Source organism: Zalophus californianus, chromosome 10 (genome assembly GCF_009762305.2).
Source record: "Zalophus californianus isolate mZalCal1 chromosome 10, mZalCal1.pri.v2, whole genome shotgun sequence".
Lineage (NCBI taxonomy): Eukaryota > Metazoa > Chordata > Mammalia > Carnivora > Otariidae > Zalophus > Zalophus californianus.
Window position 1 is genome coordinate 88,335,849 of NC_045604.1, and position 14,790 is coordinate 88,350,638.

Below are 14,790 nucleotides of genomic sequence, written 5' to 3' on the forward strand. Positions count from 1 at the left end.
GGAATGCATTGGCACTTCCTAAGGGACTGTTCCCCAACCGTTCCCTCATTAGCATGGGAAAATTCACTGGATTGCCAAGAATTTCTTTCATTGTTCTCCTGATTGTCTATTCCCTACAGTTTTCCTAATGAAGACTAGGGATTCTGAGATGATCAGCATTTCTCAGAGTTGCCCACAAACATGCCTTCACTGAGGGGCTTATGAGTCAGTTGTGAAGCAGAGTGGGTGTTGTACAACCAGAGTGCAGAATTTTGAGCCAACTGGAACTGGAATTCCTGTTCTATATTTTACTGGCTATTTGACTTTGACCAAGATATTTAACATATTTGTGCTTCAGTTTCATTCTCCATGAGACTGTTTTAATGAGTTAATACTAGTAAAATGTGAGTTGAATATGTTTGGGGTGAATCAGTTACAAAATGTCATTTTTTTCCTCTCCTTGGTTGCCCATTTCTCCTGCTCTATCACTCTTCCCTATTTCCCTCTCTTATGAAGATGCAGAAGAAGGAAGATTTGCAGACCAGGGTAGAAAAGTTGATTCTTACATTTGCATATTCTTTCACTCTAGAAATATATCTAATAAGCCATCTTGTAAAAGTCAGAACATGAGAAAAAAATTTTCCTTCTAAACTTTACCTTATTTCTGGCCAGTGACAACATCCAAATGCTGATTGTTTCATTCAGATAATATTGGTTGATTGACTAGAGATATTTTTTTCATGATGAATTATGGGGTGTCCAAAATGTTGGGAACTACAGGGTGAGCATATTGTTAAACTATTGGTTACATATTCCAAGTAATACGCTCTCTATGCTTTTCTTTAATATTCAGACTACCTTTTCAGGGGAAGTCTCTACATTTAAAGCAACAGGTTTTGTTGTTAATCTGAGAAAATATATAATCAACTATAGATGGGCCAAAAAGCCTGAAAAAATAAAATAGTATATTTAGGTACATTTTTTCAAATTAACAATTAGACACATTGTTTTGAATTTAGAAGTTGAAGAGAAAGTGCTGAGAACATTATTGCAGTTTAAAAATAAATTCATTTTCTGTTTCCTGACTATCCACTATCACATGGATTAAAACCTAGCAATGGAAACTTGTTACATATGGACATTATGGGAATGCTTCACTTATCAAATAGAGGTAGGATTGAAGAATCATGATTTAATGTTGACGAAGACTGATGTCATGTTATTCTGCTCAGAGATGCTATGAATATGTTAGTGATAAAAATCATCCTTTTGAGGTTTTCAGTATAATTTGATTAGAAGCCAAGCATCAACGTATTACCCAGAAAGGAAGTTTTGCTTGTTACCCGTGTGCTAACCATGGCTGTGTTCTACTCAAGGGTATATTGATAGAATGTGTACATACATCTACCATGTGATTCAGAAAATTAATGTCAATGAATTTCATTAAGGTTTGTAACCATTGTAATGCTGTCTTTCTCTCTTCTTGTCAGTGGTCTCTTAACTGCCAGCAGTTTTGTGCCATGTTCTTAAAGAGGGCTATGTTCTCTTGGCGCAACTGGAATTTGATGTTGATGCAGATACTGGGACTTCTGGGCATTGTTTATTTTCTCATGAGAGGAATGGAAATTTCAAGAAATAGAGTTGAAAATGCCAGGGAAATGGATTTGGAACAATATGGTCAAACCATTGTGCCTTTCTCAGATGATGACCGTTCTGATTTTTCTCAGAATTTAACAAAAATTCTTGAGACGATGCTAAAGGCTAAGAAACAAAAATTTCAGGAAGTGAAAGGTAAGGCTCTTTCAAAAAGAAAAAGACTGCTAATGGATGAAACCTGCTTGTATCACTTCCAAAGAGAGGTCCTGACTGGAATATTTAGCTGTTGCTCTTTACTTTCTTGATACTCACCAATCTCATAAAGGCAGCCAAATCAGAGACAAGAATCATCCTTCACGGAGACTGGCCCCAGAAGTTAATTATTAATGGAGGCACTTTGACTGTAGGTCATCTGCCAGCTATTTGCTACATCTTCTAGGGAATGAATTGAAGTACTAAAATATTTTGTTTTGTAAAATTTAGCACAAAATCTCACATAAAACCAGGCTCACAATGTGGTACTAAATCCCGAACGTCTTCAGACAAGTCTCAAGATTAGCCATATTTTAAAACAGGTTAGGTTGAAGACTTTATGGGCAGGCTACTCTGAACTTACTTATTTGGAAGGTAGTAATAATAATTGATTACATGTACGGAACACTACTTTTGGCAAGAATTTTTCTAAATATTTCAATTATCTCAATTTCTATACTGATTATATTTGCTTGAGGCTTGGCGATGTTAACTAAGTTGCCCCAAATAGTGCATCTAGTATGTATTAGAGTAGGCACTATGTTTTAGGACTGTTTAGTGGGAGTCTGCAATATTAACCCACTCACTATACTAAATCATCTCTAAGGAGCAAGTCTGTCGTCTTTCAAGGCTGATCATTTCCTTCCAGGTATTTCCTTTGCATTTCCTTCAGCTGCTGCCTCATTGAGAGTATTGGTTTAGGTTAGCATAGAGCCTGTGCAGTTTGGCAGGTTGTTTCTCCTTTATCCTTTACGTTCCATTGTGGGAGATGAAAATGCACTGGGAAATGTTGGTTATTACTTCTATCAATATTCTGATTTTACAACATATACATTATAGGCTGGGTGGCATAAAAGCTGTCATTAAATCACATATTCCTTTTCCTCCTCCATGACAGGAGTACTAGACGAACGCTTATTGTCAAAGATCACATAGTTTAACAGAGAAGAGGGAGAAATGAATTTCCCTGATTCATAATGTGGTCCCTTTTCCACTATATTATATTGTTTATACAAAAATAAAAACACTATACCTCACAGATCTATCAATAGTAATGTTGTTTCAAATGGCAAGATTGCATTCTTTTTTCATGCTGAGTAATATGCGTGTGTGTATCTAACATATGTATGTATATATGTGTGTATATATATCCATTCTTTAACTGTTCATCTATCACCAGATACTTGGGTTGCTTCCATACTTTGGCAATTGTAAATAATTCTGCAGTAAACATAGGGGTGCATATATCTTTTCAAATTAGTGTTTTTGTTTTCCTTGGGTCCATACCCAGTAGTGGAATCACTGGATCATATGGTATTTCTATTTTCAATGTTTTGGGGAGCCTCCATACTGTTTTCCACCGTGGCTGCACCAGTTTGCATTCCCACCAGCAGTGCACAAGTGCACTGTTCTCCACATCCTCATCAATAGCTACACTGACCCATGTGAGGTAGTATCTCATTGTGGTTTTGATTTAAATTTCCTGGTGGACTATATTTTCTCAGTGAAATTAAGCTGAAAGGTATGAGGTTTGTGTGGATTATTAATAGAGTTCTTGAGTTGAATGGTCAAAATGTATCAGAGCTGTTGTGAGACACTGGAAATACAAAAAATATCAGGCAAGTGAAATTATTGGGTTCTCCCTCTCCAAAATGCATACCAAGTGATCTGTATTGCATGCTGAGCCTGTGGTCATTTATTGTTTTCTCATTCCAGGTGGCTTAATGAAATACTTGCAGGAAAGTCAAGAATGCATTTACTCATGCATTATTGCACTTTCCTTTCACGTTGTTGGAAATAAAAAAATAGTTACACTTTGGTTCAACAACAAGGCATACCACTCACCACCATTATCCCTGGCAGTATTAGACAATCTTATTTTTATGGCACTTTCTGGCCCTGATGCTTCAATTACGGTCTCCAACAAACCTCAGCCTCAAAATATTGTGTCTAAAAAACTTGAGGGAAGGTAGGTATGCTTTTTTATTGGGATTGAGCTTGGTATTTAAATATAGTCCTTCTTCCCTATCTGAACACATTCTTAATAAAAAGTTAATTTTAAAAGTGAATAAAATAATAAAATAAATAATAAAAATATAATTTATAATAAATAAAAAGTTATTTTTAGAAACTAATATTTTCTACTTTGTTATCTTACCAATGTGTCCTCTTTACTCATTCTTTTGTAGAAAAATACCAGGAATGCAGGTAGCCTTGAATTTGTTTTTTGGTGTGAGTATTTTTGTCAGTGGCTTTTGTCTTCTGACAGTGACTGAGAGAATCACTAAGGCAAAGCACATCCAGTTTGTGAGTGGGGTCTCTGCCATTAATTTCTGGCTCTCTGCTCTGCTGTGGGACTTCATCATCTTCTTCATTGCCTGCTGCTTACTAATGGTGAGTGTTAGACAAAGTCTTTTGTGGGGCTTATTTTCTGGTACATCCCAGAAAATTCTACTTGGCTAATATTAACCTAAATCTAAATTTCTCAAGAAAGAAAGAAATACTTTGGCTCATTATGTCAGGGAATACATTGTGGAATATGCCTCAGTGAAAATCTTTTCCTTTATATTCTTTTAAAACAAAATGTTCTTGTTTGAAGAAACAGAAATATGTCTTTTAATCTACCTTCCAGATATGCTTGCTCTCTAATGTGTATTGGCCCCAAGGCTTCTACAAATATGTAAGGATATGACCTGTTATACTACAACATCAGTCCCATGTTAAACAAAGACAAATATATTTTTTTAAGATTTTATTTATTTATTTAACAGAGAGAGACAGCGAGAGAGGGAACACAAGCAGGGGGAGTGGGAGAGGGAGAAGCAGGCTTCCCGCTGAGCAGGGAGCCCGATGCGGGGCTCGATCCCAGGACCCTGGGATCATGACCTGAGCCGAAAGCAGACGCTTAATGACTGAGCCACCCAGGCGCCCCAAAAGACAAATATTTTTATAAATACTTTTCTCCTGCCTCTAGTCATCTGATTGCCTCAAGAGCAAGAATAGTAGTGGAATCACTGGATCATATGTATTTCTATTTTCAATGTTTTGGGGAACTTCCATACTGTTTTCCACCGTGGCTGCACCAGTTTGCATTCCCACCAGCAGTGCACAAGGGTTATCTGTTCTCCACATCCTCATCAATAGCTACACTGACCCATGTGAGGTAGTATCTCACTGTGGTTTTGATTTGTATTTCCTGGTGGACTATATTTTCTCAGTGAAATTAAGCTAAAAGGTATGAGGTTTGTGTGGATTATTAATAGAATAGAGTTCTTGAGTTGAATGGTCAAGGTGTTTGATTTTGTGCCACAGACCATTCAAATTTTGTGCATGTGTGAGAGCATTTGAACATTTGAATATTGAATAGATAATGAAGAATTATTGAAACTCTTATTGAAAGCAAAGTCAGGAGAATGTGGTCTGTTTATACTTGTCACTTTCCTTATCTTTCCGACATCTGGCATCTCCAGAGCCATCCTTCTGTCAGAAGGTCCAGTGAGATACTGCTGTGAAAGTTAAAGCAAACCCATTTGTTATAAATGAGAGGTAGGGCATATAACACCCAGTGCTCATCACAACACCTGCCCTCCTTAATACCCATTTCATTGGTGTGCTCCCTCTTTGGCTCTGTGAATGAATCATTGAACACTACATCAAAAACTGATGAAGTACTATACAGTGGCTAACTGAACATAATAAACAAAAAAGTATTAAAAATAAAAATAAATGAGATGTAGGGCTTGGAGGCCAGTTTCACTGGCTCCCATGCCATTAGAAAACTTAGGATCATTGTCCATGGTGCTCTAGGGTTGGAAGGTTGTAACTTTTGGTTCTGAGGAAGAGCAACGAGCGTACACAAACTAGAACAGATAAAGGAGATTAGAGGCTGGAAGTGGTGGGGAGAGAACTTCATGAATACAGAAAGCTCCAGGGTAGAAAGAACAACATGACACTCCTTCTCTGCCGCCCTGTGCAGTATTGTAGACAAGGTGCTCAGTGCTGTTCTCTTCTCACAACTTACCAGACAGCCACTTAGCACAGTAAGGGCAAACCACTAACTTTGTGAGGGTCACTAATCATTTCTGTCATCATGGGAACTAACTGGGAGAGCTACTACATTATGCACACAAACCGAAAACCCCAAAACTTTACATTATCTCATCACTTAAGCTGCATCCCACAGGTTTGATATTCATTATCACTAATTCATAAATATTTCCTAATTTCTAAAATATTTTTGAACCATGATGTTTACTAGAAATGTATTATTTGATTTCTAAGCACTTTGAAAATGTATTCATAGGTTAATAGCTCTTTGCTCAGAGAACATACTGTGAATGATTTCAGTCATTTTAAATACATTGTCATATGTTATGAACCAACATGTGGTCAATTTTGGTAAATATTTTATGTGTACTTGTTAAGAATGTGTCTCCTGTTGTTATTGGAGACTTTGTTTATGTCTGTCATAGACTCAGTTTTGTTTAGAGCTACTCATCTCTGTTGTTACTGATATGTTGCCTATTTGTTTTCTTTTCTGTGAAATTTTTATATAGTTTGAAATTTTGCTTCATATAGTTTGCTTTATACCTACAGTTTATATATTCTTCGGTGCATATGTATTTATAATTGTATTTTTCTGATGGATTGACCCCTTTATCACAATGTTGTTTCTCCCTTTTATCCCTAATGATGCTTCTAGCCTTAAAATATGCTCTTTCTAGAAATAGCATAGGTACTTTGAATACTCTTTCCTTGGTAAATGTTTTTTCATCTTTTTGCATTTAGACTTTCTGGGCCTTCATATTTAAAAAAAAAATTTTTTTTAAACAGTGTATAGTTGTGTTAGTTTTTTTCCAGGCTAGCAAGCTGGCCTTATAATTGCAGTATCCAAAGAAATACTGATATGTTTGGGTTTATTCTTTTCTTATTTGAATTGTTTTATTTCCTATTTCTCCTTCTGCTCGCTATTAAATTTATGTTAAATATTCTTTCAGTGACCATTCTAAAAATTAACATGCACATTTAGGGTTTTTTTTGTTTTTTTATTTAAAATTTTTAAGGAGGGCACATGATGTGATGAGCACTGGTATTATATTGAACTGATGAATCATTGAACATTATATCAAAAACCAATGATGTACTATACCTTCGCTAATTAAATTTAAATAAAAATAAAAGTAAAATATATATAAAAAATTTTTAAAGATTTTATTTTTTTACTTGAGAGAGAGAGAGCAAGTGGGGGAGAAGTGCAGAGGGAGAGGGAGCAGTAGAGTCCCCGCTGAACAGGGAGCCTGACCTAGGGCTCAATCCCAGGACCCTGGGACCATGACCTGAGCTGAAGGCAGATGCTTAAATAACTGAGCCACCCAGGTGCCCCAAACATGCACATTTGATTAATTACTGTCAGTGCAAGTTTTGCTTTTACCACTTCCCTGACAATGCTAAGACCTTACAGCCTTGTCATTCCAGTGATGCCCTCCAACTTCTTGCATTATTGTGATAAGGCATTTTAATTTTACATTATTTATCATCCAAAACCTACTGTTATTTTTGTTACAGTAAATATTCACTTGTACTTATTCACTCATATTCATTTCTGTAGTTTTATCTGGGATCATTTTTCTCTTCCTGAAGAACTTCCTATGATACTTCTTTTAGGAAAGTTTTAACTGCAAAAAAAAAAAAATCTTGTAGACTTTGATTGGAAATAATTTCATTTTTCTTATCCTTTGAAGAATATTTTGTTGGTCTCCCCCCACCCTCCCCCCCACTCTTTAGTGATGCTGTTCTGTTGTCATGGCTTGCTTTTTCATTTTTCAATAAGGAGTCAGCTGTCAGACTTCTTACAATTCCTTGGAAAGTAATATGTCTTTTTTGCATGTTTTCTTTTACTATTCTTTCTTTGAGGTAGGTTTTTAGCATTCTTACAGTATTGTGCTTAGGTTTCTTTGCATTTACCCTGCTTGGTGTATTCAAAGCTTCCCGAATCTGAAGGTTGGTATCTGTTACCAGTTTTGTAAATTTCTTGGTAATTCTCTTGCTTTGCCTCTTACTTTTGCCTCTTGTTCTCTGTCTGCATGTGTATTGTTTCTTTTCACTGTGTCATGGATGTCTCAAACACTGTTCTCTTTATTTTCCTTTTTTTTCCCCCACTGTGTATTTCTTGGTATATTTTCTATTGACTTCTTTTCCAATTTATCAATCATTATCTGCCTGTATCTACTCAACTGTTAAACCTATCTAATCAGTTCTTAATTTCAGATTTGTGTTCCTCAGATATAAAATTTGCAGTTAATTATTTTCAAAAATTTAAATTATCTTCTTCATCTGTAAACCTATGCTCTACACCTTTTTATTTTCTCAGACATAGTCAACATAGTTCTTTTAATGTTCTTATGCGTAACTTCGTATCTGGATCATATTCTATGTATAATTCTCTAGCAGTAAAACTAGGACAGTTAAAGAAAATAGAAAAAAGAGAAAGAGGTTATAACTGGTGTATCATAAAAGAAGATATCCAAGTGGCCTATAAACATATGGAAAAGCATTCAATTGCATTAATTATTGAGAAAATACTTAGCAGAAACAGAATGGTAAATGTGGTCAACAAGATAGCATAGTAGTAAGTCCCAAGTCCTTTCTCCCCCGTGAAGGAAAAAAGAAAACAAGCAGAAACTCAACTGGTTTCTAGGAACTCTGGAAAACAGTCATAGGTCTGTGCCCCAAACAAGAAAATGTCACATTCAAAATGATAGGAAATTTCATAGCATATTTATGGGCTCTTGACTGAGCCTTTCCCTAGCATAGCAGTCTCGGTCTGGAGGCTATGGCAGTCCAGTTTCCAGCTCTCTCCTGAAGAGGAAGAGGTAGAACAGACCTTCCTTACTTCCAACCTTCTGACTTGTCTAGAGGCTGCAAGAAGACTGCTCTCTTTCTTGTCTAACTTGGATTTGGGGTAGGGAAAAGCAGTACTAGCCACAGCTTGTGAACCTGCAGGAAGATGCCTGGAGGAAGAAATGACAAGTTGAGACATAGACTGTCTAAGGCTTCAACGAGCCCCTAGTGTAAGGCCCTGGGAAATTAAGGCATTTCAAAGCAGCTCTGTATGTCAGGAAGGGAATTGAAAAAGCAATACCTAGGCCAAGATAGTGCATATGCTCATAAAGACATGAGAAGATTTTAATCTTGATGGGATAGGAGTCATCCCTAGTCTCAGAACAAACCCCACTAATTAATGATGAACTGCCCTGACACAGAGTCAGTCTGCAAGGGTTGGAGGAGGTGGCTGATATTTTAAATACCCAAGTTTCTACAACAACATCATAAGGCCTGCAAATAAACAGGAAAACATGGTCTATTCAAAGGAAGAAAATTAAATGACAGCAACCATCCCTGAAGAAGTACAAACAGCAGAGCTGCTAGACAAAGACTTTAAAACAACTGTCTTAAATAAGCTGAGGAAGTTAATTAGTGCTAAACCTACCCCACAAGAAATGCTAAGGAATTCCTTCAGGTTGAAATGAAAGAATGCTGGACAGTAACTCAAATAATGTAAAGTCTCCAATAAAGGAAATACAAAAACCAGTTGTCTTAGTCCACTCTGACTGCTATAACAAAATAGATATGGTGGATTACGTAGCAGAAATTTATTTTCTCACAGTTCCAAAGGCCAGGAAGTCCAAGATCAAGGGGCATTTGCTTTGGTTTTTCCAGTGAGGGCTCTCTTCCAGGGTTTGCAGATGACTCTCTGCTCACTATGTCCATACATGGCAGAGAGAGCGAGCAAGAGTGAGAGCTCAAGAGCGTGCTTTCATCTTTCTTCTAAGGACACTATCCCATCACGGGGCCCCACCCTCATGACCTCATCTTAACCTGATTACCTCCCAAAGGCCACACCTCCAGATACCATCACAGTGGAGATTAGAGCTCAAAAATACTAAGCTTCTGACTTTAAAGATAAAGGAAGTTGCCATGAGCTGAGTAATGCAAACAACTCTGGAAAGCTTGAAAAGGCAAGAAACTGAATTTCTCCTAGAGCCTCCAGAAGGAATACAATCTTGCAGACTTTTTTTTTTTTATCTTAGTCTAGTGAAAACCATTCCAAAACTATAAGATAAATTTGGGTTGTTTTAGCCACTAATTTATGAATTTGTTACAGCAGCAATAGGAAACAAATACATAGACTATACATACCTATCAGAATAGCTAAAATCTAGAAAGCTAAAATACCAAATATGGATAAGAATTTAATGCAGTGGAAGCTGCAGTTACTATTGATGGGAACATAAATTGGTCCAGTTACTTTGGTAAACAATTTGGCATTTTCTTCTAAAACTTTGAAGGTTTGTGAAAAAATATAAATCTCCGATGCATATATATGTGCAGCAGGAGACATATACAAGAAGGTTCTTAAGAATGTTATTCATAATAAGAAACAATACACATGGCAAACAGCTGAAATATTTATCAAATATAACAGATGAGTAAAAGTGATACAATAATACACTGGAATACTAAAGAGCAATGAAAATGAACTACCACACTAGGCAACAGTGGGGATGGATTTCACAAATACCATGTTAGCAAAAGAAGCCAGGTAGGAAGAAGTAAATACTACATAACTCCATGTATAGTTGAAAAATACAAGTAGTATTTAGGGATGTTTTTGTTAAAACTGTAAAGAAAAGAAGGGAAGTGATTATTGTAAAGGTCAGTGTAGTGTTTACCTTCACAGAGGAGGGAGATATTGTGTCTTGAGTGGCATTAGTATCCTTGGTAATTTCACAGCAGTGTTTGTTTTGTAATAATTCAGTGATCTGCTTATCTATATTTTGTGTATTTTTGAATGTGTTACATTTCAAAATAAAATTTAAAATATTCAACTAAATATCTTATGGATATTTTTGTTTATAGACTAATTTGGGGAATATCTGCATTTTTACAATGTTGAATCTTCCTACCCAAAAATGTACATTTTATAATTAATGAAATCCCTAAACATTATACCTCTTTCAACAAAAAAATACCTAGGTCACCCCAAATTCTATCTAAGTATTTACATGCACTGCATTTCTCTTGAGACTGGAAGTCTGTGATGACAGAAGCAAAGTAGCCATGCCCATAATACCCAAATATTTTCATCTATGCTATGTTTATTTCTTTGTTGCTTTGTCTACTACCACTGAGAACCTGCTTTCAATCATTAGTAGCTATTCTCAGCTTATCCCTACCAACCACTTCTCAAGGATCTTGCTACATAATCATTTAATAGCTCAAAATAAATAATTCTGGAATATTTGTGGAGAAACCACAGTTTTAACAACTTATAAGATGTCAATTTCTGGAAATTTATTTTCTATAACAACTCTATAGGTTCTGTGTTCCCTTACTTAGATCCCCTCTAACTTTGAGTTTCCCTGTGTGCTTCTCAACTGAGTGGCTGATGGAGGGAAAGGAGGAGTAGGAAAACAGAGTAGAGTCAATAGGCAGAATCTAAAAATGGAGAGCCATGAAAGGTAGGTCCTTAGCATTACAGTTTACAGCGGTCAGAATGTAAATCTTAAAAAAAAAAAAAAAGTTTTTCTACTAGGTGATCTCATTTCTGGAAATATTGAGAATTTGGCTTATTTGGGGTTGGAAGAAGGAGAAGAAAAAATATACTTTGGTCTTGTTCAAGGAGAACAAAATGAAACTTTTTCAAGTAGATGTAGACAAGTAGGCAAATAGAGGGGATGTGCTCACTTAAGGGAGAAGTGGAAGAACCTCATAGCCACGCTCACAGACAAAATTATTTGATTAATAAATACTTATGTGGGGGCGCCTGGGTGGCTCAGCGGTTAAGCGTCTGCCTTTGGCGCAGGTCATGATCCCAGGGTCCTGGGATTGAGCCCCGCATCGGGCTCCCTGCTCGGCGGGAAGCCTGCTTCTCCTTCTCCCACTCCCCCTGCTTGTGTTCCTGCTCTCACTATCTCTCTCTCTCTCTGTCAAATAAATAAATAAAATATTTTTTAAAATAAATAAATACTTATGTGTTCTAACAAAGGAAGATTTTCTAAGTTATTAGACAGAATTCTTAGGCATTGCATAGTTTTCTCCACTTTGAATTGACTTGTGTACTCTGTCTCAGGTGGTGTTCCTATTATCTGGATTGGATGCACTGACCAAGAATTACTGCTTTCTGGACACATTGGTCATCTTCATGCTGTTTGGCTGGTCTGTCATTCCCTTCACATACCTGATAAGTTTCCTTTTTTCTAGTCATACCAGTGCCTACATCAAGCTCGTTATGTTAAACTACTGTGCAGGAGTTTTCAGTATAGTAATGGATATAATAATAACCACAACATCAGGTAAGGACATCACACCATTTCCCCCATAAATAAAGAAATATGGTCTTGGAGACAAGAACAGTACAAAGTTATTTTGTTCTGGATTTCTGGGAATATTTACCCTACTTTTAAGTTAATAACCTTTTATTAAGTGTCACAAATATTATAGCCATTATGTTGGGTACAATGCAAGACAAATTAAGGCACTTACATTTTCACTAACCCAGTCCTTCAGGCCATTAGCCCAGGCTCTGTACAATATTTATTCTTTCATTTTCCTCCTTTGAGATTATGGAGAGATTGATTGGACTGGCAATCATGGCAAAGAGAAGTTTCTTAGAACATAAATGCTGCCACTCCTTTATTAAATTACTCTGTAAACATTAATTGGATCTTTTTTAAGTAATTTAGCCATACCGGGTCTTGCGGAGACTGAGATTGATAGGCTTCTAACCCATTTACTGACCTTAGGCCTTCCCTCCCACAAAAGAATTCCCTGATTCCCTGAGTTAGTTGGAAACCTATTTTAATATTCCTTGCACAACTCTTCAATGAGTAATATTAAGCCACATGAAGAAGAATTGATCTCTGAATAACAGACTAAGAAACATGTAGAAGGATTTATACTGTGCTGCTCCTTTACTGAGTTAGTCCCAAAACTAACGCAGTCAGTTAGTCTGTGTTAGTTTTCTATTGCTGTGGTAGCAAATTGCTGCAAATTTAGTAAATTATACAAATGTATTATCCTACAGCTCTGTAGATCAGAAGTCTATCACAGGGCTTATTGCGCTAAAATCAAGCTGGCTGCAAGGCTGCATCCCTCTCGGAGGTCTTTTTATTTTTTTTAATTTTTTTAATTTTTTTATTGTTATGTTAATCACCATATATTACATCATTAGTTTTTGATGTAGTGTTCCATGATTCATTGTTTGTGCATAACACCCAGTGCTCCATGCAGAATGTGCCCTCTTTAATACCCATCACCACGCTAATCCATCCCCCTACCCTCCTCCCCTCTAGAACCCTCAGTTTGTTTTTCAGAGTCCATCGTCTCTCATGGTTCATCTTCCCCTCTGACTTAATCCCCTTCATTCTTCCCCTCCTGCTATCTTCTTCTTTTTCTTTTTTCTTAACATATGTTGCATTATTTTTTTCAGAAGTACAGATCTGTGATTCAACAGTCTTGCACAATTCACTGCACTCCCCATAGCACATACCCTCCCCAATGTCTATCACCCAGCCTCCCCATCCCTCCCACCCCCCACCACACCAGCAAAACTCAGTTTGTTTCCTAAGATTAAGAATTACTCATATCAGTGAGGTCATATGACACATGTCTTTCTCTGATTGACTTATTTCACTCAGCATAACACCCTCCAGTTCCATCCATGTCATTGCAAATGGTAAGATCTCATTCCTTTGGATGGCTGCATAATATTCCATTGTGTATATACACCACATCTTTATCCATTCCTCTGTCGGTGGACATCTTGGCTCTTTCCACAGTTTGGCTATTGTAGACATTACTGCTATAAACATTGAGGTGCACGTACCCCTTCGGATCCCTACATTTGTATCCTTGGGGTAAATACCCAGTAGTGCAATTGCTGGATCGTATGGTAGCTCTATTTTCAACTGTTTGAGGAACCTCCATACTGTTTTCCAGAGTAGTTGCACCAGGATGCATTCCCACCAACAGTGTAGGAGGGTTCTCCTTTCTCCACATCCCCGCCAACATCTGTTGTTTCCTGACTTGTTAATTCTAGCCATTCTGACGGGTGTGAGGTGGTATCTCATGGAGGTTTTGATTTGGATTTCCCTGATGCGGAGAGATGTTGAGCACTTTTTCATGTGTCTCTTGGCCATTTAGATGTCTTCTTTGGAAAGGTCTGTTCATGTTTTCTGCCCATTTCTTGATTGGATTATTTGTTCTTTGGGTGTTGAGTTTGATAAGTTCTTTATAGATTTTGGATACTAGCCCTTTATCTGATATGTCAATTGCAAATATTTTCTCCCATTCTGTTGGTTGTTTTTTGGTTTTGTGGACTGTTTCTTTTGCTGTGCAAAAGCTTTTTATCTTGATGAAATCCCAATAGTTCATTTTTGCCCTTGCTTCCCTTGCCTTTGGCGATGTTTCTAGGAAGAAGTTGCTGCGGCTGAGGTGGAAGAGGTTGCTGCCTGTGTTCTCCTTTAGGGTTTTGATGGACTCCTGTCTCACGTTTAGGTCTTTCAACCATTTGGAGTCTATTTTTGTGTGTGGTGTAAGGAAATGGTCCAGTTTCATTCTTCTGCATGTGGCTGTCCAATATTCCCAACACCATTTGTTGAAGAGACTCTTTTTGCCATTGGACATTCTTTCCTGCTTTGTCAAAGATAAGTTGACCATAGAGTTGAGGGTCCATTTCTGGGCTCTCGATTCTGTTCCATTGATCTCCGTGTCTGTTTTTGTGCCAGTACCATACTGTCTTGATGACAGCTTTGTAATAGAGCTGGAAGTCCGGAATTGTCATGCCGCCAGGTTTGCTTTTCTTTTCAACATTCCTCTGGCTATTCGGGGTCTCTTCTGGTTCCATACAAATTTTAGGATTATTTGTTCCATTTCTTTGAAAAAGTGGATGGTATTTTGATG

General features: G+C 37.1%; 1 protein-coding gene across 1 annotated transcript in view; it reads left to right on the top strand.

The window, feature by feature from the left end:
• LOC113932779 (ATP-binding cassette sub-family A member 3-like) overlaps positions 1-14,790 on the top strand; it is a 192,146-nt gene that overhangs the window by 128,260 nt on the left and 49,096 nt on the right. Inside the window, exons 19-22 of the mRNA XM_027612191.2 lie at positions 1,470-1,770; positions 3,544-3,796; positions 4,017-4,221; positions 11,960-12,182. Coding sequence (XP_027467992.2) covers positions 1,470-1,770; positions 3,544-3,796; positions 4,017-4,221; positions 11,960-12,182 — 982 coding nt within the window. The remainder of the gene's footprint in view (positions 1-1,469; positions 1,771-3,543; positions 3,797-4,016; positions 4,222-11,959; positions 12,183-14,790) is intronic.